General features: G+C 41.1%; 1 protein-coding gene across 5 annotated transcripts in view; it reads right to left on the bottom strand.

The window, feature by feature from the left end:
- Positions 1-19,368, bottom strand: part of LOC121292446 (deleted in malignant brain tumors 1 protein-like) — a 30,070-nt gene extending 10,702 nt beyond the window's left edge. For 3 of the 5 annotated variants that reach the window (XM_041214386.1, XM_041214387.1, XM_041214388.1), the window contains exons 1-7: positions 19,141-19,366; positions 14,304-14,336; positions 13,274-13,588; positions 7,836-8,150; positions 6,357-6,671; positions 1,712-2,026; positions 415-729 (exon numbers count right to left, since the gene is read on the bottom strand). In XM_041214386.1, the coding sequence (XP_041070320.1) occupies positions 415-729; positions 1,712-2,026; positions 6,357-6,671; positions 7,836-8,150; positions 13,274-13,588; positions 14,304-14,336; positions 19,141-19,186 (1,654 nt within the window). In that variant the 5' untranslated portion in view covers positions 19,187-19,366. Of the gene's footprint in view, positions 1-414; positions 730-1,711; positions 2,027-6,356; positions 6,672-7,835; positions 8,151-13,273; positions 13,589-14,303; positions 14,337-19,140 lie in introns of all 5 variants that reach the window. The other 2 variants (XM_041214389.1, XM_041214385.1) reach the window with 2 other exon arrangements.
- Between the last annotated feature and the right edge of the window lie 6,034 nt (positions 19,369-25,402).

Genomic DNA, 25,402 nt, shown 5'->3' with positions numbered 1-25,402 from the left:
GCAGGATAGGCGTGTCAATGCTGAAATTATTTCAATGCTGATTAGAATAAAGTCGTGATTTTTTTCGGACAAAGAAACACAAGAGCCAAACAAATTGGGATTTAGGAGCATTTCTGTTTCACTTTCTATTACCCAGATAGAAGGAGAATGTGGAAGATGGAACATGTACTTTTAGTGGGGCGAATTGTGGTGATGCCTTGAATGTGACGCTTGATAAAGGCACGAGGGGAAAATACAGAGTGCAATACAGCTCAGGCCAAATGAAATGATGTAAGATTATGAGCAGAATAAGCAGCAGTCAGACGCATTGAGCAGAATGTGCAGTTGATTTACAGTTTCTGGGCCATTCAATAAAATACCATCTGTCTGAATCTTCTCGTATAAAGGAAATAAGTGCATTTAGGTCACCCTTACCTGAGCACATGATCTTCACATCTTCTTTATGAGAACAGTCGTGGGCACCCCAATATTCAGAGGGACATTGCCAGAGATATGATTCCTCCCCTGAACACTCCAAGCCTTCCAGCCAAACTGGACCTGAGCCTGGTCCGCAAGAGGCAGGAAGTGTCACGTCCAATGCCTTTCCACAATGCAGCTGTTTGCAAACTACGCCAGCGTCTGTCAGATCCCAGGAATCATCACAAACTGAGCCCCAGGTCCCGTTGTAATAAATCTCCACTCGGCCTGCACATGGGCTTCCACCGTCTGACAGCCTTAACTGTTTGTGCTCTGATCCAAAGAAGACAATCTTTATTAAGAGGATTCAATTACGCATTTATGTCGTAACACAAATTGAAACTATTGGATATTTTCCAGCAAAAGTAATAAAACAAATCACTTGAAAATGACAGGTAACTGTTTCTATAGTTGAGACCATGTATCTCTAATTACTTGAAATTTATAATGTGGAGTGCACAAAGATTTCAAATATTCCTACACCTGACTCCATCGATATTTTGGCTTGCAGTTCACGTATTGTGTGCTCAATGCTGTGTGCCCTGTTTCAACCTGAACTGAACTTTATTGTATTCATCGTTCCACCCAAACTACTTATGAACGTCAATTGTACACAGCTTTTTCTTTCCCCTGCACGCATCTCGAAAACTTATTTCAGTCCAGTTCTGATTATCTCGCTTTTTTATTTTGATTATATTGAAAAAAAAATGCTGCAATTCCTCAGGGGATCTGGCAGCTTCAGTGGAAAAAGAAACCAAGTGACTTTTAAGAAAGACATTTCATAGAAGCTCAGCCTTCTGCTGCTGAAAGGCCTGTAAGTGCATCGTTTTTTCATGGATTGAATAATGCAGAACTCCCATGAGCGGCCTGTCGCTCTGACGAGTATGTGAACGGCAATTCTATGAAAACGTTGTTAAATTAACACACAATTTCGCACCAAGCTGTAAGGCCCCTCCCAACACCACCGCCCCGCCCCCTCACAACTCCCCCCACCGCCCCGCACTAACAGAAGTGCTGTCAGAATTTCCTGTTTGAGAGAAAATTTAGAATTCCGTCGTTAATAAATGCACAGCAAAAATGCATGTGCTGCTTGTTGATCAGTTCTGTGCGTGCCCAGTCTCTCCACAGAACATTTACCCTCCAGTGCTAAGCAGCTAGCTTAAAAGAACTCTAGAAACAAGTGGCGTATATTCACACCTCCCTCCTTATTAGATATTTCTATTTATGTTCCGGTAAAATTGAACTATTTATTCACCTGAACACAGAACCCCGACGCCGACACTTTCATTGAGAGAAGAGTTCATTGCAAATGAGCTGCAGTTGCGGAGATGCGATTCGTTTCCTCCACACTGGACATCATTCACCCACACAGGCCCTTCACTCTCTCCATAATTTGCAAAGGTATAAGCGGCAATTGCGACACCACATCCTAGTTGCTTGCAGACCACGGTAGCATCACTGAGGTCCCAGAGGCTGTCCTGTACTCTGCCCCAGCGACCGTTGTGGTAAATTTCCACCCGACCATCACAGCGGCTTCCCCCATTCGTCAATCTCAGTGACCAGCTTTCATCTACAAGAAGAAACCCTTTGAGAGCAAGGGGTAACATTCAAACAAATAATGCACATTTGATTCAATATAACCGGGGCAATGATTATTCACCTAAATGTTCTGACCCTAGTGCCAAGGTGAGGCAGATCACTGCGACCCTGCTGAGCACGCTGATGCGGGAGGGTGAGCAGTCAGCATTCGTGCTCCGTTAGTGGAACAATTTCAGAGGCAGGAAGAGGGGTGTAGTCCTGCAGATGATTTTTAAGGATGTTGCAAACAATCTAGTAAATTGCCATCAACGGAGTAATATCCTGATAGTATTGAAATATCCCAGCACAACGTACGAGCGATAGAACTGATGAACATGTCGCCAGATAAATGGTGCACGAGAGTCCTAATGAAGCTCATGTGACTTTGTGACCTGTTCTCATGGACTCGTAGACTCAGTTCTGTGAAGAAAGGACCAATGGATGTTTTCACGTTGTTTCACATGAAAAAAAGTCCGGGGGCAATGTCCGTCTGGTTTATTGGTTGGACAGTACAGAACGAATTTGTCAGGGATTTGGGAATGGGCAGATATTGTTAGAGAGAAAAACCAAACTGCACAGAAAAGTAGAAAAGAAAGATTGCAATAACGGAGGAAATAATGTGGTGTTATTCAGGATAAGCACAACCGGGGTTGTATAATGGCCTCACTTATATTTACTGTTCAGCTGTGTGAACGTACATTGCAATAAATGATGTTCGTGACGTGCAGGCTCTGAAAATGACTGAGGAACAATAATGGAAAATTGGCTTAGACAAGTGCAGGACTATGCAAAAGCTCAAAGGCTCCCTGGGTGATTAAACAGATGGGGATTAAGGTGAAGCAGAAATAAATATATATGAATAGGATACTGAATTTGGATAATGCAAGAGAGATCCAAGATGAATGTACAATATCCAGACCATATAAGAGACTCCCACTAACATAAAACGGGATCTTACAGTCTTATATAGGCACAAAACCGACACCAGGAAGGAAAAAGGCATATAGAGGCTGATGTTATGGCTCCGCTGCTGAATCAGCATTTTGAGTTCGTTTTTTGCCAAGGAAGAAAATGCTCCTCAATGGTGGACAAAGAATAGGCAGATGAAATAAAATGGAGTGGCTAGATATTTATAAAGAGGACGAATTGGCTTGGGCAACTGATGTTGAATTTGACAGGACACATGGATTGGATGACGTGTATTCGGGGAGCATGACCAATGTCAGAGCCGTAATCACCAGATAATGGTCATAATGTCCCCATCCTTCTTCAATGCCGATAAATGAAGTTTCCAAATATTACACCCTTGTTCAATAAATGGTGTTAGGATAAATGCAGTAAATTCAGACCAGTGAGTTTAATATTGGCTTTGGGAAAGCTTTGTTTCCTTGGAAAATATACATTGGGGCAGAAGTTAGAGCCAGTTGAAAAATGTGGTTTCATTAACAATCTAGGGCGGATTTGGTAAGAGACAATTGCATTGCACGGACTTGCTAGAGTAATTTAATGAGGTTAGTGAGAGTGTTAAAGAGGGTAATGGGGTGGATGTGGCTTTGATGGACTTTGAAATGACCTTTGGCAAAGGGTCACGATAGATGCTTGGCAGAAATGTTCGCGCCTGTAGAATAAAATGAAAAATGGCTGATTGGAGATGGAATTGCTCTTTGAGAGGGAACAGGATGTCGTGTTCAACGTTTCTTCTTTTCCAGACCAGAGGAACAGAACATTCCACGTGGCTAGAAACCCTGATTTCCCGTTAATACATGATATCTACCGAGAATTGGTTGTAAGAGGAACAATTTCATTTTTTTCTTCAAATTACACAGAATTTTTAAGTATTGTAAAATGTTGAAAGGTTAAAATTAAATCGGACACAGACAAGCTGTTAGAACGGGCCGGAAAGTTATAGATGAAATTCAGTTGAGGGAAGCATTGGTTGGCCCATTTTTGTTGGAAGTAAAGAAAATGCGTATTTAAAGTAGATAAGTACTTTTTTCAAAACTACCGGATGTCTCAACGCAAGTTACAGTCACTTATTTGCATTGTGTAACGTCATCACTGTTGCAATTTAAGGAAAGCGGCAGCCATAATGGGTGCAGTAAAATCGCACAAAAATCGTGTGATAATGACCAGATGAGCTACATTGTTTGATGTTGATCAAGGGATAACTTTGGATAGACTCCCTAGTTTCCCTCAAAGTAGACCCATGGTAAATATTTTTTATTAACCTCCACTGATGCAGATATGGCATCGATTAAACCTCTTACCTGGAACAAGCAAAAATATAGAGAACAGTATTCCCACAGCACTGCACTTCATTCACAGACTTGACTGCTCTGGTAAATAACTTGAGTCATTCTTGTAACAGGCCCTGTGCTTTAGAAGTGAGAGTGTTTTTAAGTGAGGTAAGGCTGGCAAACGAAGGACTAGGAAAAGGAACAATAAAGAACTGGATCATTTCTGAATGAGTTTCAGAAGCTGACGAACCTCAGGTGCTTTTGTAAGAAACATTGTACTTGACAGCGCAGGTTGCGAAATGGCTGCTAAAGTTTGGAGTTCTCTGGTGTATAACTAAGGCACAGAGTACACTGCAGGGAAGATGTGATGATTCATTTCGGCCTCATCTGGAATAATCATTTCATTTCTGGGCTACAAACTTTAGGGAGGGTCGGAAAGCATTAGAAAAGATGCAGAAATGCTTCATAAGATCATTCCGGTGATGACAAACTTACTTTTTTCTACATAGTTTGAGGGAGCTACGAATACCCTACTTGGAGAGGGAATGCTAAAAATCCTTCGGGTCCTAGACATTATGGCACAGAGAAATTGTTGCCATTGGCGGAAGGATGAAGAATGATCAGTACAGATTCATGGTGATGGACAAATTGGAAATGGTGACGTAAGGATGCTAGTTTTGCATGTTGCGATTAATTAGGTTCTGCAATGCACTGTCTGAGAATGTGGTGGACGAGGATATGCAATGCACTGACTGAAATTGTAGTGAATGAGGAAATGCAATGCACTGTCTGAGAAAATGCTGGCTTAAGATCTGCAATGCAATGTCTTAGATTGTGATGGATGAGGATCTGTAATGCATTGACTGAGAATGTGGGTGATCAGGACCTGGGATGCAATGTACCAGAATATGCTGGATGGCAATCTGCAATACACTGTCTGAGAATGTGATGGATGATTGTCTACAATGCACTGGCTGAGAATGGGGGTAGGTGAGGATCTGCTTCACGCTATCTGACATAGTGGTGGATTTGCATTTGAAATGCAATTTCTGAGATCGTGGGGGGTGAGGATCTGAAACACACGGTCTGAGATTGAGGTGGATGTGGATCTGCAATGCACTGCTTGAGAATGGGGTGGATTTGGATCTGCAATACACTGCCTGAGATTGTGGGGTATGTGGATCTGCAATCCACTGCCTGAGATTGTGGGGGATGTGGATCTGCAATCCACTGCCTGAGAATATGGGGGATGTGGATCTGCAATGCACTGCTTGAGAATGTGGTGGATTTGGATCTGCAATCCACTGCCTGAGAATGTGGGGGAATAAAGATTTGCAATGCACTGTCTGAGAATGTGGGTGATGAGGGTCTGGAATGCACATCTATGAGAATGTGCTGGATGACGATCTGCAATGCTCTTTCAGAGAATTTGGTGAATGAGGACATGGAATGCACCTTCCGAGAAGGTGGAGGATAAAGATCTGAAATATGCTGTCTGAGATTGTGGTGGATGTCGACCTGCAATGCACTGTGTGAAAATGTGGCGTATGTGGATCTTCATTGCATTTTCTGAAAATGTGAGTGACGAGGATCTGGAATGCACTGTCTGAGAATGTGCTGGATGACGATCTGCAATCCACTATCTAAGATTGTGGTATTTGATGATCTGCATTGTACTGTTGGAGAATGTGGATGATGAGGGTCTGCAATGCACTGCCTGAGAAAGCGTAGTATGAGGATCTGAAATGCACTCTCTGAAAATGATGGTGATGAGGATCTGCAATTCATTGTTGGAGAATATGGTGCTTGAAGATATGAAAAGCATCGTCTAAGAATGTGGCGGCGAGGATCTGAAATGCACTGCCTGAAGATGTGGTGGATGAATATGAATCATAGATTTTAAAATATATATGGTCAGATATTTGAATGAAAAACAATACACGGTAATTGTAAATTTGCAGGGTTGTGTGATTGGGTGAGATACTTTCGCAGAGAGCCTCCACGGACAGAACATGCTGAAAGGCCTCTTTCAGTGCTGCAGGGAGATTATTTTAATCCATGATTACATCGACTGAGAGGTCTCACCTGAACAGATGACACTGGCGACATTTCCATGTGAGCAGTTAAAATTTTCCCCGGATGTAACCGGACACTCTGTCACTCGCGATTCATTCCCGCGGCACCTGTAATTTTCCTTCCACACGGGGCCTGTTCCCTGCCCAAAGGGAGAGTTTCTGGGGATTTCCTTTACAGCCCCGCACTGAAGGTGCTCACACACCACACTGGCGTCTTCTAAACCAAAGTGAATATCACACAGCGTCCCCCACTGCTCTCCGTGCAGCACTTCCACCCGGCCGGAACACCTCTCCTCACCACCAACCAGTCGGGGTCCATGCTTCCCTGTTTTTAATGAAAATAAGGACGAAAATATTTTGTAAATGAACATTTGAATATAGACATGGCGAAACAAAAAAAATGAAGAGATGAAAATTTATAAATTCGTGTTGCACAGCACTGTTTACAAATCTTACTGTTTGAAACTCACCAGACTGCGATAAGCCCTTAAACGAACGTGTCTATTTGCTCAAATAGAGTTTATCCAGGAAAAAGCTAATGGAATTTTGGACTTTGTCTCAACAGCTTTGAAATACCAAAGAGACGACGTGAAGTTTCAGTCATACCCAGTATTGGCCAGAACCAAGCTGTATAACAGCTCTCAGATTTGGACAGGGCACTCCGGAAGAAACTATTCGTCTTGGAGGGGATGCAACATATATTTAGAAGGATGCATAATTTATTTAAACATTGTATTCTGATTCCAAATCGAACAAAAATGTCTTGAAGCTATTTACTCTGGAAGGATTAGGGCTGATTAAACGATGTTAAAAATCTTAAATGGATTTCAAAGATTTGACAAAGAGTCAAAGTCCAGTAATCCAGAACAAGGTCACTCAAGGGATGAAGTTGTTATTGCCGGGGACAGGAATATATTTGACACGGCCTGCATTTATTCCTGTTTTCTACATTCCCCTGTGGAAGCGCTTGGAATCCATTCTCTTGAACGGCTGACGTAGGCACATAGAACATACAGTTGCAATGCTGCTACGGAGATAATCCCACTATTTTGAGCAAGAAACAAGAAAGGAAATTTTCTCCTAATCATTTACTTTATTTCGGTCAATTCATTGAAACGCCTCTCTAAAATAATGCAACCACTGTTAAATATTGATTCGCCTACTTTTATAATTAATGAAGTCATTTCATGTTTGGCAGACAGAAAACAACTTGAGAGTTCAATCGATAATGGGTGTTCTGGCAAATGTGAATGAAAAACCTATGTATGGTGCAAGCATTAATTTAGCAATAATAATGCGCTATTTTCAGATTACGTAGAAGTTACTGACTTACACATAATTATGTTATTCCAGAATCATAAAAAGCGACAGTGAACTATAAAGAAGTGCTTGGGAATGATCATGATAGAAGGAAACAGCAATGGCGTTTTCTCAGTTTCTGAAAAGTTCACCAGAAAACTTTTATGTGTTTCGGAATCCTTCTACTCACCGGAACAGCTCACACCGACATCGTTCATGTGGGTGCACACGTTTTGATTTACTGGAGAGATAGGGCAGTCTGTTAGGCTTGTCTCATTCCCTTTACAATCAAATTTAATGCTCCGTAGAAGTCCAGTGCCCTCTCCAAAATAAGTCCCTTTTCCCACAGACACAGCGACTCCACACTGAAGCTGTTGACAAACCACACTGGCGTCATTCCAATCCCAGTGAAGTTCACACACTGTTCCCCAGGTTGTGCCGAACTGTATTTCCAGTCTGCCCGAGCATTGGGAATCCAGTGATACCAGTCTGGGAAACCTGTGATCTGAGTAACAAGAATTCATGATTGTCCCAATCATTTTCAATTTTGTGCATACCTGTTTAAGCAAAACCTGTGATGATGACTTCTGATAAGGGTTTCATCCCGGCACAATAGCGATTAAGCAAAACCCCACAATCCTCCAGAAGTTATTGCTTGTGAAGAGGCCACATGCATCCTTTAACACACTTAGATTTATTGCTACCTCAGTACGGTGTTACAAGCATGCACTATATCTGCAGAGAGAACTTGGCTAAACATCTATTGAGAGAGAAGTGCTCTTTGACGTCAAACAATCTCTGCACTACCCGCAGCAACATTTCTTCATTACATATTGTTCTTATACCGGTTCCCGCCCGGAATCCATAGACTGAAATGCAACCATACCATCCTTCACCCCAACACACATGCACACCTATGAGGTTCGGTCGATAGATCTCATTGATGAAGATCACCAAGAATTCGACTTTTCACAGCTGGTATTTCATTGGCACTAATGCCCAAATAGAAACTACATCAAGTTGCATCCAGGCAACATTCCCCCCACCCAACCACCACCCCCCCCCCCAACCCCCCACCCCCCGCCAACCCATCCATCATTGCAGGAAAACATCTGATCAACAAAAAAATTCCCTTTCTCTTACATTCCGCATTTTCTATCGAGTTGTATTTAATAGATTTAAATATATATTTATTTTCAAAGTCCCAATTTATCTACTTTTACTACCGCTGGCCCCTCATTTTTCAATCCCCCCTCTTGAAATTATAAGACCCACTTTTCACAACATCTACTTATATGGAAGCAACAGCAGCTTTCTCTTCATAACACTTTCAGGGCGTAACTCTTCCCTGGAACCGGGCGACTGTAACTAAACATATCCTGTGTCACGCCAGAAAATTACTCAGATAAATCCAGGAACCCTGACTTGTCCTCGAATGTTTAGAGTCTACCATTTGATCTGCTGGCGTTTGTTCTTTCGTCGATGGAGCATATTGACGAACACAGACACCAAATAACCTCAAACATAAAATGATTGATCTCACAATACCTTCCCAGTGAAAAGTTCCAAAAAGTGGAAGCACAAAGCAATGTTAAGTGCCATTTTGAATATGTCAGTAAAATGTAATGGTCACATACAAGGGGCAAAAACAGCCTCGTGCTATTTTAGCATTTTTAAAGTATTGACAGCTGAATCTAAACGAAACAATCACCGGATAACCATGTACAGTTTTGTGAACCAAGCCTTAGTTTTAATACGCTGATCATTTAAGGAGTGCATTTCGGGCTCCCCAGAATGTTTCCCGTCTTCCAAGTGCAAACTTGAAAGGACAGCTTATGTCGATTGGTTCATGTTCCCGTACATCGCCTTTTGATTCCCGAAGCTTTAAATTTAATAGATCACTGAAGCATTTCATACATATATATATAATCAATCACATACAAAGGGAGCCTCTTAAGGCAATAATCAATGTGCAATTGAATGGGGAAACAGTGATACTCCAACAATATTCTCTCTCTTCCTCACTCAGACCTCACTTCTAGTGTAATCAGGTCAGTGAGAGGCAATGAGAAAGCAAACTCATTGCAACCAAATAGTCTTCACGGGCCTTGGCAATGAATGTCCGGTAACCTTCCATCTGTAGCCTGAATTACATCGTATAATATAGGGGTGAATGGATAAAAACAAAAATGACCCTCAATAATTATGGGTCATTGGATCCAGGACACCAATTACACTGTCAGATGCATTAAAATATTTGGATGACAGAGTATCAGATCGCTGCCTTCTATAATGGTTACCAATGTTGTTCATGGATCGTTTGTCCATTAACGAATGTCGTCTCTGATTATCGCTTCCACAGTTGTAGTGCCAAAATCTTACTGGTGTGAAACGTGAACATTGTTTGTCCACAGGTACCCCTTACCCAAATCAGTGGTTTTAACATCTTCTGTTTTTTTTTTTCTGAAAAAAAATAATTACATCGTTTCCTTTACATTTAACAGTAGACTTTCTGTAGTGTCATGCAGCAGAAAAAAAAAAACAGCTAATTCCGTGTGAGAGACGATGTGGAGCTGGCGGACAGCTAGCAGAATTAATCCCAAACTGCATAGCAAACAGCCATCAGTAATTAAGGATGGATGTTAGATATTCAGACCAGCACAAAGGTAGTTCGTTGTGTTCCAACAGGACTGATGCCAGGAACAATACTGTTTGCCGTTTACAGAAACAGATTATCCACAGGGAATAGTTCAAAATTAGTCTGTGGAGTCAAATTCAAAGCGCAGTTTAAACTCAGGAAAACTGTGAGGGGGTACTTACAGAGACAGAATAAACAGTAAATGCAATAAATTCCCAAAATGTGCACTTAATTTGCAAATGAATGTTATAATAGTTAAGGGCAATGCATTATTTTTGTGAGAATTAATTCAGAGCTCAGGTATTCATTGGAAAATGAAAGTGCACATTAGGTAGATGTGCCATCGGATCTCAGTGTCTCTGCCATCATTTTTGGAGGGAAGGAGTTAAAAAGCTTGATAGTTTCATTATATTTCGGTCAGCCCACTCTCGCACTGCTGGCATTTTCCTGTCCCGCTGAAGTCAATGGACATTTGAATAGCTCATCTCCATTGACACCAATGGCACCACCACAATGGGGCCATCAAATTCTTTAGAGACACGAGAAAAGTTGAAAGTTATTTATATGGATTTTGACCGTTCTACGAGAAAGGTTGGGGGAAATGAAATGAATTGCCTGGGTAGGTAACCCGAGCACTGAAATGATAAAGATCTTTTTGACGATTGAACGAATTGACAGGATAGATGTTGGTTAACTGTGGGCTATGGCCAAACTTGCAAACTTAAAAAAAAAATACTAAAATTCCCAAATGCATTCGGAAGAAATGTTTTTTTTTTACTAGACAGTTGTTAGAATGTGGAACTCGTGGCCACGGAAGATGAGGTGATTGAAATGGATTTATTTATGATTGATGAACAGATGATGGAGAATGGAACCTCACGTTATATTGATGAAGATAGATGATAAGGTGTTGTATTGCCTGGAGGGTAAAGTGGTTGGGGAGGGGGGATGCTCGATTAGGTCATTAACCCCGAGATTGACCGGTTGGCCTATGGAGTCAGTAGCTTTGCCGTCGAGAATGTGTGATTCTGTGTAATGTTTACAACAGAACTACAATTGTGAACTTCGCTAACACGACCTTTACTAACTGTCCATCCGAGTTTGCTTGAGAAGATATTCTGTGTTTCATAAAAGCAACTGCCTTGTGTGTGCTGAACGGGCTACCACATTGCTCTTAGATTGGGAGTTCATGGAACTTGAACCAGCGAGAAGAAGGCCGTTTCTTTGAGAAATGGAGAAGAGAATATTTTTAGAGGTGCTGCTGTTCTCCCTGCACATAATTAAGATTGCCGTCTTATTACCGCACTGAGGGAGAGAATGGTGGTTGATGGTGGTGATTAAACACCCAGTCAAAGACAGAACTTCATCTGGGGATGGCAAGTCTCCTGTCTAGTGCCTTAGCAGAGCCTTTACAGGTCAAGTGCAGTTTCCACGATTAGCGATAATTCGGGAAATGAGAAACACTGGTGAGACAGTTGAAGACTGATACTCACAGAACATTCAGCCTCTGGCCTGCTGAAGAAGCCACGGCATTGGCATTGGCTATTGCAAATGAAAGTTCAGTCAACGGTGTTCCCCAAGTTTAAGATGATGAGGGACTGTTTGACTGTAAAGCAACTGAATGTCAAGTGGAATCTCTCTTCCATTGGTGTCATTAGCCGTTTGCAGACACGTCTTACTTGTCTTTTATCACTTGGGGCATGGATGTTGTGCAGGATTTGCTCTGTGTGGCTATGGGCTGCTTCCTAATTTGATGAATTGCGGATGGATCCGAGCACTGAGCAGTCATGATCAAACAACTCCTCTTCTGAACATGTAACATAAAGGAAATGACTGAAGCAGTTGAAAAAATTACAACATTGATCAGTAACGTAGAAAGTGCAGTTTCCATTTAATCTCCATTGAGTTTAGTTTTAAAAGGCTGATTCAGTTTTACAATTGCTGCCCTTTCCACCGAAATCCTACAAAGGGTTAAGTTGCTAATAGATCTGTTCCGATGATGGCTAGATTAGGTCCATGTGCCAGGATTTCTTGGGTGCGCTGATGGGTAACTCTCCATTTTTCATCCAGTAATGTAACGCTTTTAAGATTATTCACTGCAATTGTGCCTTGCATTACACTTAACATATTGGTTTGAAATGCTGCACTTGTTCCGATCTCAATATAAATTAAATATTGAACTGAATGGTCTGTGCAGTTAACATCAGGATTATGTCTGCAGATTATCCCTTTGCTGCCCCATAATTTAGACTCTCCCCAGGCACAGAAACCTTCCTTCCCAGTTCCGGTTTCACAACCTGTAAAATATCAGACCAATTATTCCGTACTACGGAATTTGGGAAACCTGAGGAACGGCAGAGATGAGCATGCGGACCCTGCGAAAGTATTGGCGCCTTGAACTATGTGTGAACAGCCCGGGAAGTTTCAACTTCATCTGGGGAATTCCCCTGCTCTCTGGGAAACTCCGCAATAGAGCTGAATCAAAGACACCTGCATGCTCCGATGTGCTCCCCAGGATCGTTACGCCAGGGAATTTATACAGGGAGTGAGAACATAAAACATTGATCTAACAGCCGGGCAACTGAATAACAGGACTCTGCAATCGCTCTCACTGATTACCGCAAGAGCATGCCGAACCATCCGTGCGAGTGGTGAGGGAGAGGGTATAATGCGTGCGGGATTTTCTGAACATTCTTCGCTATCCTTGGATTGTCCGGGTCACCTCACAGCAAGAAGCCAGCAATGATATAAAGCGGGGTGCAACGTGCCGTTCTGGTACGAGCTTATTTTCTTTAAATTAACACAATTACTGACATGAATGTATGACACGCAATGATTCTAATTGAATATAACATTAACTCCAACTAGAATATCCTGCCCTAAGTCTCATTCTTCAGCTATCGGCTGTCCCAAAATAACATCTCTGCCTTTATTCCAGGGGAATGAAATCGGATACGACGGGCGATGAGAAGCAGAAGAAATATTTGTACCTGAGCAGATCGCGCTGGCATCAGCGCTGTGTGACCAGGAATAGTGATCCCAGGAAGCTGATTTACAGTCTCGCAGGGCGGCCTCGTTCCCGCTGCACTGAACATTATATGTCACAACGGGTCCGGAGCCTTCCCCAAAGTGAGCACTGCCCGGTGCAGAGACCGCGGTCCCGCAGCCCAGCTCCCGACACACAACAGCGGCGTCCTGCAGGTCCCAGCTGTAATCATCCACAGTCCCCCACTTCCCCCTGTAGTGAATCTCCACTCTTCCTGCGCACCGACTGCCCCCATTCGCCAGTCTCAGTTTCACAGCCTCTGTAAAATACAATAATAAGCATAGAATTACAACCTATTAAAACCGCGAGACCCAGCTAACCGGTCTCCACTTTCTGCAGGTCAGAGCAAAAGAATTTGGCCCAATCTCCCATTGAAACCCGATTTAAATATCAAACCTTTCAAACACAAGGCTATAATTGTATTAAACCCATAAACGAGCTGGTATAAATTGGAGAGATGCCCCTTCTGGGACAGTTTGTCGATACGTTTAGAATTTATTCCAGTCCCCGGAGATCAGGAGATGGACGTGCATATAATAGCGAACCCAGTGATTGGCGGAGACTGAGATCCATTCAGAGTACCAGAGCACAAATTGCAATCTCCTTCTCCCAGTCAGCTCCACCCTCCCCCAACCTCCGGAACTGGAACGTCATGTAACCTTTATCTCTGTCTGTAGGTAATTCGCGAATTGGCAGCCCATTTGGGATCGAAAGCAGTATCAGTGGTTATTGACATTCTCCTCTCCCGGACCCAAGTCATGGTCACTCTGCATTAGACAGCAATTGTCCCTCAACAGGGTTTAAATATGTTCATTATCAGAGTGCAGGAAACATTCCATTCCTCCCTGACAGGCACATGGAGAGCGAGTTAATCAATCATCAAGTCGGTACCGCAATTGTCTCCAACAGTTAGTTTTAATTCACGTAGAGTGGACAGAAAAAAATCAGATAATATGAAAATTGAGAGTTATTACCTGATGGATCAGCCTGACTGCTCCCAGTTCTGCCTGAAATGAAATGTTGAAAATTAACGTTTCATGGGGGTAAGAGAACGATGAAACGGCCAGAAACGTTGTTTGTTCAAAGCAACTGCGAGAATATTTTGTCATTTTTTGAACATGAGGTTTTCAGGAACATTATGTTAAAAAATTCAACAAACACCCAAGTTTCCATCATTATCTGAAGGTAGATTTCCCGTCGCTTTTCGGAAGAAATAATCCCACTATTTGTGATTTAATCTGTTTTCCACTCCTAATGAAGCGTCCACTACAGGCTCAGTAGCAGGTTCATGTTATTAACTGGTCAACGTTTACCCAGGAGATCCCGAGAATACCCCATTACACAGATCACCTTCTCACCATCTAAAGTCCCTCTAACATACTAAAGATAGTATGTTTACCACACCCACTCTCGGTGCTCGAAGACATGGTGACCGGCCTGTTTTTGGACACTTTCCATTTGTTGGTTTCACACCATTGATTGTGCATTAACATTTTCCAAAATGGGCTCAGTTTTTTAGTTTAACCAGGAGAATATTCTGGTATCTCTATATTCCCTGTTTAAAGATTTAAAGAACATTTCACATTGATTCCCGCCCTCAGTTGAATTTCTGCAACCCCTTGCATGATTTCCGCCATTCCAGCACAAAGCCTTCACCTTCCTAGATTATATTACTCAGGACTTTATTAGAATTGTCTGTGATTGCCTGGGTAATGTAAGTCGCAACAATACTCAAGAAGCTGCGCACCAGCTAGTTCATAGCAACCCCCTTGAGCGGCAGTCCAAACATCTCCACATTAAGTGCCTCATGTACAAGATGCACAAGATATAAATGCGACCTAAAGCCTGATACAAAACGACACAAAGCAATGCAAGATTGAGAGCTGAGATCTGATATCTCATTAGCTACAACACGATCCTGTTATAAAAACATATGAAGCATGTGGAAAAGGCTGACAAACATTCAGGTTCACAAAAGTAATAAACATATAAAAGTTTTCCTTAGGTAAGTGATTTAATTAAAACAGATTTCAGGCACCCAAAAAAGAAACACATAATCAAGCATGCTTACAGGTTAATTGCCTGTAAAATGTGAGATCTTATGCTCTCCTCGCCTGTCAGCATACAATTAATACTCATTATAACCATAATTATCCTATCACAACCAACATTGTTCGATCACAATTTACAATTTAAATTTGAAACAAATATAACAGTCATTGTCCATAATTCCAAAGTTAAGTTGAAAACACTATTTGAAATCTTTCAGCTCATTATAGCACACTACAGTCACAACCCTCTGCCACTGATAAACATCTGTTTTAAAAAATATGCGCGGGTTCAGTTGGCAGAAACGGCAACTTTAACAGGGTTTGTACAGTCGGCCGGTGACCTTACATCCCAGAATGTGATCCACGCTTCTCTAAGAGTAAATGCGCTCTGCTTCTAGGACTCTGGGATTGAAAACATTCACAATTGACGCTGCTTTGCCTGTGCAAGAGCCGCAGGGGAGAACGTAAAACTAACTGACTCGTTTTTGGAGTTGTATTCTGGATTACATCGAAATGTGATATGTATTTGGCCATGTAATCAACGTTTCTGTTAAGCAGATGCAAGTTAATATTTAGAAATCACAGTTATTAAGAGAATTTGATGAATTAATTTCCCTTTTTGATGTCGAATGAACGGGAAATAATGCAGTCCGTGATATGCATTCAATGGCATTTCCACAATTTAATTAAACAATTTCAAATCTCTCTCCATTTAATCTAAATGTTAACATAGGCCCGCTTTTGGGGATTTAAACCTGATCTGCACTTGATTTGTGAAAATGATTCGGGATTATATGAATTTTGTCTTCTGTCTCCTTTCTGTGCTGTGCAGGGAATGTTCGTTAAATTAGCGACACAATTAGGATTTTAGAATTAAAACTTTTTTTTTTATTTTTCATGTTTTTTAAAAAAAATAAAGTAAACAGCCAATGTAAATATTATTCGATAAATGAAAAATGTATCTGATAATAATTCTCGAACTTATTCCCTGTCAGTAAAACACAATTTATTTTTGCGCTTTTGACCGCCAAAGCAGCAGCAAAAAAAATCCTCGCCCCGATGCAAAGTAATTGAAAAAAAAAAATCCCGAGATCCCCTTAAGTCCACATAAAAGTTATCGGGAATGTGGAAGGAGGAGGATAAGACTTCATAATTTCCTGAATCTGTACACAGATAATGAGCGAAGCAGAAACTACAACTTCATATCAAACAGTCATAATATTGATGAAAGTAAAAGATAAGAAAAATTCTGATCAAATATGTAAATATAAGAACATTTTTAGCTAAGTAAGTGTTTGTAGATTGCAGGTAATAATTATACATATGGTAAAAGTTAATTCAAGCAATGTTTAAGCTGACAAAAATTAAGATTTTATTCTACTCTATTCAAAAATATTATCCAACCCTCTACTGCTGAATAAAGCATTTGCATGCTTCTTATTTCACTGTATCACAAGTAGGTTTGATCGCATTTCTACTGAGGATATTCAGTTACTGAAACATCTGCAATGGTTCATTCACCAGTGAGTGCTGCCCTGACCAGGATTTTGTACTCATTGAGATAATTTACATTCCAGAATTTGATCCGTTCCTTTCTAACAACGACGGTCTCCATTCCTTAACCACTGAATTTAAATAACCTGGTTCGAATTGTATGTCTAGTCTGCTGTTTCTGTCCAAGAGGCGCAGAGGTGAAGATAAAAGCAAACTGCTGGGAGTGTGATCACTTTCGACCTTTTGACACCCATGTCTCAGTTTCAATTCGAAATAAGTAAAACATGTTAGCCCAGATTACGGCCACCAAAAGCAATGGTCAACATTTGGCCTTTTGAACTTGGCGGATTTAAAATGAAACAAATGTGCAAACTGTCTAAGCTCAGAATTCATCGCAATTAAATTAACTGTTTCAGGATTCACTTCCACAACCCAAATTAATTACGGATTAAGGAAAAATAATCCAATTTTCCACAAAGAATTTTGTTCATTCCTGGATTTGTGAAAATATTTTCTGGAGCAATATATAATACATGCTTCCAGCAGTGCTTTTATTTAGAAGACATGTCCCTCAAATAAATTACAATGCCTGGAGTTTAGTGTCAGTCATTTATTTCTAAATAATTGAAACTGATTTAGGGAGCCATATGCCTTTTACCGTGTACCTGACAAGAATGCAGCGAGGTTTCCCTGTCACTAAGGCAGCATTTCCTATTGTTAATAAGAGATTTATAATTGTAAAAGAAGACACGCACTGGAAGCAGCAACTAATCTCAACCAAGGCATCGACATAAAACTGAATAATAATATCAGGCAGGTGAAAGGAAGTAAAGGCACAAGACTCGATACCTCATTAAACACCACAGGGGACCGTGAAAAACAATGAGAATTTGGAATAAATGTGAACCAACGTACTTATGACATAAGCCTGAAAAACAAACAATTCAATGGGAATTTTAACGTCCATACAATGTGGTCATACGTCGAAGGTTGTATTTAAAAATTAAGCAAGAGCATTGATAAGTACCATTTCCCATGAGTTAAAGAAGTTGCAGTAACTATATATTTGGAGAATGCACTTAATCGCCAAAAGAAAACATTATAACATTAATTGTGCTCTTTATTCCTATTTCAATATAAACTATTTTTCGAACTTGCAAAACACTCTAAAGCTGAACCAACTGTTATAGATGCTGTAGTGTTTGCCCCGAGATCACACAGAATTCAGGCGGAACATCGATTGAGAAATACCCCTGACAGTAATATGTGTGGAGGCTCACACCTTTGGAGGTGCAGTTTCATACTCAGTTAGTTGAAATGAACAAAGACTCCGCTCCATGATATTCTAACAGGGACGGCTCTCTAGGTCGTACCAGCTCTGCTGAAATTGTCTGATCAGAGTGCAAATCTTAATAAGTTGAGCGTGAGGAAGAGTAGCAGGAGACTCAATAAATTCAGCTGCTGTGTTATTTATGTTGTATTTCGGATTTAAATCGTTCTGACCTAAATATCACATTTAAAACAATCACCAACCAGGTGTAAAAACCTTTCAAATATGATTCAAAATGATCGATTTTTAAATCAATTGAAATACCTAAAATATTAACTGCATAAAATTTTGGCAAATAAACTCGACTCGTCAATCCTCAATCCATACGATCTTAATGAAGGGCAGAAATAAATGTAAAAAATCCGTGCTCGATAAATAAAACCCAGACTGGATTACTCTCTCGGGAAATCCATCTGTTTTATATCTGTACAACTTTCTCAGTTAGGAAGGTTTTCAACTCCGAACTAGCCAGCCGGTTAAGGGACCTCAGGTAAACGCCGACAGAGAACAGGGACCTATGCACACGGGTAAGGCCATAACAGTTTGCGCTCAGAATGAGGGCCTTCGGCTGAATGGGCCTGCGCGGGTCGAATAATCGGATACCGCCTAGTCACCCTTTCCAGTTTTGGTCGCTTCCTTTGTGCTCTACCATAATGTAAATGCTCAAGCGAACATGTTTTAAATGTGAAGAGGGTTTCTGCATTCAACGGCCTTTCAGGCAGCGAGTTTTCTTCGATCTGCGTATCATTTTGAAGCAATATCCCATTACACAATAGGCAAACATGTTAATATGTGAATAAACATCCAAAACTAACCTTACAATATAGCTCAATGTTTTCTGCAGTAAATATCAATATGTGTATTGGTAAGATTCATTGTTTTATAATAGTGGAAGCCTCAATGTAGAACATGATAATATTAATTTGCAAAACTTACATTTCAGAAGCTGCAGTGCAGTTAGAGTCAGAAAGGACCGCAGCATCGTCCCGGCACTCGATTCCTGCGCCGGGAATTGAGCGTTAACCGAATGCTGTGAACAAATGCCGGGCTCTGCTTCGAACACCTGCCAAAAACCCGGTTGAGGCGGCAATTAAGTGCTTGAAAACAGTTTAAACAGAGTTGACTCTTCCTTCTAAATAACATATAGATGTTATGATGTGACAGCATTAGAGTGCCGCCTAGTAACAGGCCAATGAGAATGAACTTGCCCATTAAAGGATAAAACCAACCGAGGACACATCCATCGTCTTTTCCTCTTCGGATGGAAAGCAAATGAGTCAACAACACTGTATCAGATCATTGAATCATTGAAAGTTACAACAGAAACTTACAATACAGTGGGCTCTTACACCTACTGTGTCACAACTGCTGTTATCCCTACATGCATTTGCAAATGAGTTTTCTTAAAGCACATTCCAATTGCCTTCTAAAGAATCCTGTGGAATATGATTACACATTATGTCTTGTGGTGCATTCCAGGGTCTTAGCCAGCCGCTTTGTGATTAAATTTCTGTTCAGTAACAATATTGCCAATCTATTTAACTTCATAACATCTAGTTAATGACACAAAAGCCAGTTGGAATCCTTTTCCCCACTCGCCCTGAGATATATCTCTTTATGTGTGTTTGTGTGTGTGGGTCTGTGCGATCGTCTGTGTCTCTCTGTATCTGCCTTGTTCCTGGCTCACTCTCCCTAATTCAGTCTCTGTCTTTCTAACCACGTGACTCTCTAACTGTCTCTCCATTTCTTTGCTCCTATTACAAGACTTGCCTGTTCAGTACAAAAAACGGGGGAAAAAAAAAACAAGTGTGGGTGTTGATGTAAAATACAAACAAAACATCTGCAAGAATGTACAGCCAGTGGTGCATCAACCCCGGAAAGAAACGGTTATCGTTTCATGTCGAGATGACCTGCCATTTTAACCAGTTCCGAACCACACGGAAAGTCATTTCAACATGAATCATTAACGCTATTCGTTACTGGTGGCTTTGGAATGAGATATTAAATTAATTTGAAAATCAACGGACATTGCAAGAAAAAAATATGATTTTTATTTCAGGCTAGAAGTCGGGTATACAAATGAGAAGAATATGCCTTCAGGTGATAACAAAGAATGTAAGGAACAACAACATGATTATGTACTCATTTATCATTATTATTCTAAAATCAAAATCAGAATGGCCAAACTCAGTAGCCTCATGGGAGCTATTCGGTTATGTTTGACAGCTTTAGGATTTTAATTTTTAAGATTAGTGCGATGTATTTTTGCATCCTGATTATAATCTGTGTGAGCTGGGGAGCGTGTGCTAACTTTAGCTACCTATTGAGATTGAAAAAAAACCCTCAAATCTGAATACCGGCTGCATCTCCATTGACTTCTAATTGATTGGTGGCCATTGTTGTCACACTTTGAGAAAATGCTTCATTTAAAGGGCAGTTTCTTGATTACTATTATCACCAATAACAGATGTGTAGAAAGCATCATTATAACTTGGGCGGTTTTCCCAATTCACCCAGTCGGAACTAGGCCACTCCTGAATCATTCTCGAGATGCGGCCGAAATGTAGTTGCACCTTCTTCGGGAAATGTTACCAATCGTTTGAATAAATGTTTTCCCTTCAATCAGCGCTAGTCTTGGGGAGATGTAGAGACCATAGTGATATTTGTTGCGTCATGTAATGTGTTTTTATTTGCAGATAAGTAATTAGTACTGAAAATGTTTGTACGTAATCCCACAGCAGCTCGTAGTGTGCAGATTCACAGAGCACTCGCTGTATGTTTTGCTGTTGTGCAAAACTGACAGGAAACACCTGGCGTTGTGGTGATGGCTGCACCAGCAACTTCGTTGCTCCCTTATAATATTGACTTAACTCTTGTGAATATTGAACGTGTCCAGGCCAATGAATCGGGGCTGTATATTGGGATAACAACACTAATTCACGGGAAGAAAAAACATGACAGAATGTCGCCTGCAAATAGTCCTAACCAGTGTCATTAATAGTTGTTCAGGGAATAAGATGTCGGTAAACTGTCGAGACAGTCTGGCGTCTGCAACAAACAAGACGTCTACTTTGGCGGCTTTAACCGACTATTGGCATTGCTGAGGCTGTGAAAGTCTACAGCCAGCATGTCGGCATTTATCACCGCTCCCACCCCGCCCCCAAATCCCTCCCTAACGTCACCCTCCTCAACAACACCGCCTTCAAGCGACTGGCGGCCTGGGTCTCTGCTGAGTCAAATAAATGATTCGGTGTAGAAAAATTCCCCAGAGCAGACTAGGGGCAGCACTTTACGGATGGGATTCCGATGAGGCCTAAAATTTACCTCGGATAACGAGCATGCCTCATTTTGTTTGGGTGCTGAGTATTTTTAATGTGTTTTTGTACAGTGTGCAGTGTATCAGTTTAAGTTGTAATGGATGGTTTGGTAATATGAAAAGTGATAAACACTGGAGAATTTCTGAGATGCTAGTTCACTTTCAGAGCATTTGGTTACCATTTCTACATTGTATTCATTTATTAGCGAGGGATGAATTGATGGGTCGTGGTGACTTTGTTAAGTGAGGATTTTTCAATCCACTGCTTGTTGCTCAGTAAAATGAATATTTGGACATTGAGGTGATTGTTGTAGCAGGTGAGGTATAATTCTTGTAGCAGGTGCTTTTTTTTAAGATTCGTGTGCTTCGAGTCATTTTATTGATGTTGAATCAGCAAGGAATACAAACTTTTATATGGTATTTGCATGCCACGGTTTATATAAATTATATTTTGCCAAATGCCAATTTACCTCAAAATGCATCACTTAGCAAAGCCCAATGCAAGATTTAATTTGTTATTTGCTGGCTCACCTGATCACCGCTTATATACAATGCTGAAGGATTTAATGTTTCACTTCTGATGATGACTGCAATGCCTAATTATGAGAAGGAACCCCTAATACATACCCGTTCGGAGCAGTACTGGACTGCTGCATCATGTAAAATCAGTGACCATTCAGGATTGCTCCATGCTTTCTGTCCCCCCGGCGTATTTTCGGCTAGTTGATTTTGCTGCTTTGCTTAATGACTGGCGTTTACCTCTATCCAATATGTGAAGGTGTTTCAAATTCAAGGTCGCCAATTTCTTCTCTCATAATCACACGTTAGGAAAAATCTACTCTCCAGCACGTACAGATTCAAAGTAGGTGTTTAGTACAAAAATCATACGCTCTGCCAACAATAGAAATTTTATTTTTTTAGGCCCTAATCACCCCTAGCCATCATTTAAAGCCAATTAATGAATTAAGCTAATGTTCGAACCATTTTCACATTAGTCCCAAATAATCCAGGGTCTTCATCTGAAGTCCACGCAATGCCTCTGCCTCACGTTCAAACCGGTTTCAAGTTGGCCCAACCGCGTCCCCGGCCTTCCGGCGAAGGTCGTGCAAAGACCTTGCCTGTGTTCACACAGTTTTCGCATGTTTTTTGAATTGGTAGTTGATTCAATTAATGATGTCCGGCATTCATACGCCCAGCTGATTTATGCGAGTCAGTCTACAGAAGTTGAGTAAAGTTTAATCAGGAAGCTGATACAGTTAATCGTTAAGTTCAGGTTAAACCAATGGTTGAATTACGTCATTATTGATATTTCTTTATGAGCGCTAGTTGAATACTCAATTCTACTTGACCATATTATTGTGCCTGCATTTTTAAAAAGCTCAATGTGTCATGGAACATTACATACGATTTTAATTAGAGATTATTCGCTTTATTGGAATAGTTAAGTTAATTGATAGTGCATTGTTTTACAGTTTTTTTAAATATGAAATGAATACACCATTAACTACATCGACGGTGGTACGGAAAGACTGTTGTTTCTGTGTGGGTCTGCCCTTGTCCATATGGTCACGGTAGTATCAGTTGGCGCAGTATCAGTTCACGGTTTTTCCGTCAGACTATTGGCACATATTGCAGGGGCCCAACATGGGAGTTGTGTCAGTACAGCTTGATTTTATCAGTGGTGCTTCATCTTCTATTTCAACACATCAGACTGAGGCTTTGTTGACTTTTTTGCGTTGTTAGGACGAGAGTCGCAGTTTTTGGACTGGTCGAAGTTAATGTTATTATATTGGTTGGATGAGGGTTGGTTTGTGGGGAGCTTGTCCTTTTGGAGGAGTGAGGGAGTTTTTTGGTAGCAAGTCAGTTTAACGACAGTTGGGTGCATAATGTCTCAGTGTTAGCTTAGAGGTAATGAACGGGTTAATTTGACAAGATTACTTGCTAATCATCGGGAGAGTGCATCGACAGGGCAACGATTTCTAACTCCTCAATTAATTTGGGACACGGATAATCTCTTGGTTTTTGTTTGTTATGCTAGAAGTGAATAAATATGCTATTAGTGCTCAAGATTGAAGATAATGGGTCACTTTGGTGTTGATTACTAATTTTCCCTCTTTCTGGTTACTTTATAATCACAACGTCAGTTTATAAGCCATTATGTCAGCTAATAGCTGAGTGTCGCTGTAGAGTCACACCGGCAGATAAATTAGTTTTGGCTTTTCTATGAGCTTGGCGTAGAATCACAATCTTCATCAACATGTAGTTCTGTGTGACTGTGTTTTCAGCCATTGACATTGATGCAATGAACAAAAAAACAAAGTTGACAAGCTCAAATTGGTGCGCATGTTGCCTGGCACAACGTCCTTGGCCTTGCAGAGTCTGTGGACCTAAACTCAGACACTTCTTCACCCCATCTGGAACAAAATCCCACCAACAAACATCAAGCTATAGTTTGCAAGCCTGCGACTGAAGTCAACTCCAAAGGAGACCTTCCCTCTAAAGTCTCCAGCCTCATGGTGCGGCAACTCTGCAGCCCACTTGCACCAACTATATATATATATATTTATACCCCCAAAAAGGCCTTTCCTATTAAATACATTGTCTCCACCAGTGCCAACCCCGATGGAATTATTTCTGCATATTAGGCTTTATTTTTCTCCCTACTGTGCATAAACCTCCTACCTAACTTTGTGATTATTAAGATCCCCTACATCACCTCAAGATTTTCCATTTACATTGCCCTGATGGGCACTCTTCAATATGTCCTTCCAATCCCTCTAAACCTGTTTCCTCCACAGGGGCGTGTTGAGGGCTCTCGGTTTCTTTAATGAATATAGGCCCGAACATTCCACCAACACTCACCACAGCCTGGCTCAACTCGTTCTCTCATTGAGGAAACAAACATTAACTTGTTTTTATTTTACTTACGCAAAATAAGAATCACAGAATCAACGAACTGTAAAGGTGTAGAATGGCGGCATTAGGCACATTCTGTCTATGTCGGCTCCCTGGACATTTTATATCAGTGTGAATCTCCTGCCTTTTCCCTGAAGCCCTGCACCTTTGTTTCATTTTAAGTAATCATCCAGTGACCTTTTGAATGCTTATATTGAACCTGCCTCCACCTCAATTCTTGGCATGGCATTCCAAACCCCATCTACTCACTGCGTGAAAAAGCTTTTCTCTCATGTCACATTTGCACTCACATCGGTGTGGGTATGGCTGACAGCATGGACCCCAGTTACATCTGCCTTTTTTGGGTGTGGTCTTGTTCGATGTTCCTGAATAAAGCCCGACTTAGGCACGATCACAGGGTTATTATTTTTTTTCTGGAACATCGAAGGCTCTTTTGGTGCAAAATCATGCTTTTGCCTGAACGTCTGGAGACAAATATAATTCATCAAGTTTTCTTCCAATCATATCCCTTTTCCACCATCACATCATCCTTCTCTGATACCTGCACTGTGTGATTTTCCTGTCTCAATTGCTGACATTAGGCAGTCCAAAAACATTCTTTGCGAACCCATTGATTTCCAGAGACTTCTTGGTTGCAAATCGTCACATCATTATTTCAGTTAGGACTCTCTAATATTCCCAAATATCTTGCCTCCCACATATCTGATTATGTTACCTTTCACAATTAACATCCAGAAAATCCTCCCTTCTTCCCCAGACCAGCGAACCCCGCTCTTTCGCCCCTAAAAAGTATCCAATGCATATCCAGCACTTCTGCACACATCTTTCCTGAAACTAGGACGTGGTTCCCCATGAAGCCATTCACCATCCCAGTGGCCTACGCCACTTCCACGAATTGTAGCATGATGCCGACAGAAAACACATCACCCCCTCCCTAGCCTGTCAAAATTACAATTAAACAGCTCC

The sequence above is a fragment of the Carcharodon carcharias genome, chromosome 20 (assembly GCF_017639515.1).
Source record: "Carcharodon carcharias isolate sCarCar2 chromosome 20, sCarCar2.pri, whole genome shotgun sequence".
Lineage (NCBI taxonomy): Eukaryota > Metazoa > Chordata > Chondrichthyes > Lamniformes > Lamnidae > Carcharodon > Carcharodon carcharias.
This window is presented reverse-complemented; position numbering and strand designations above follow the sequence as displayed.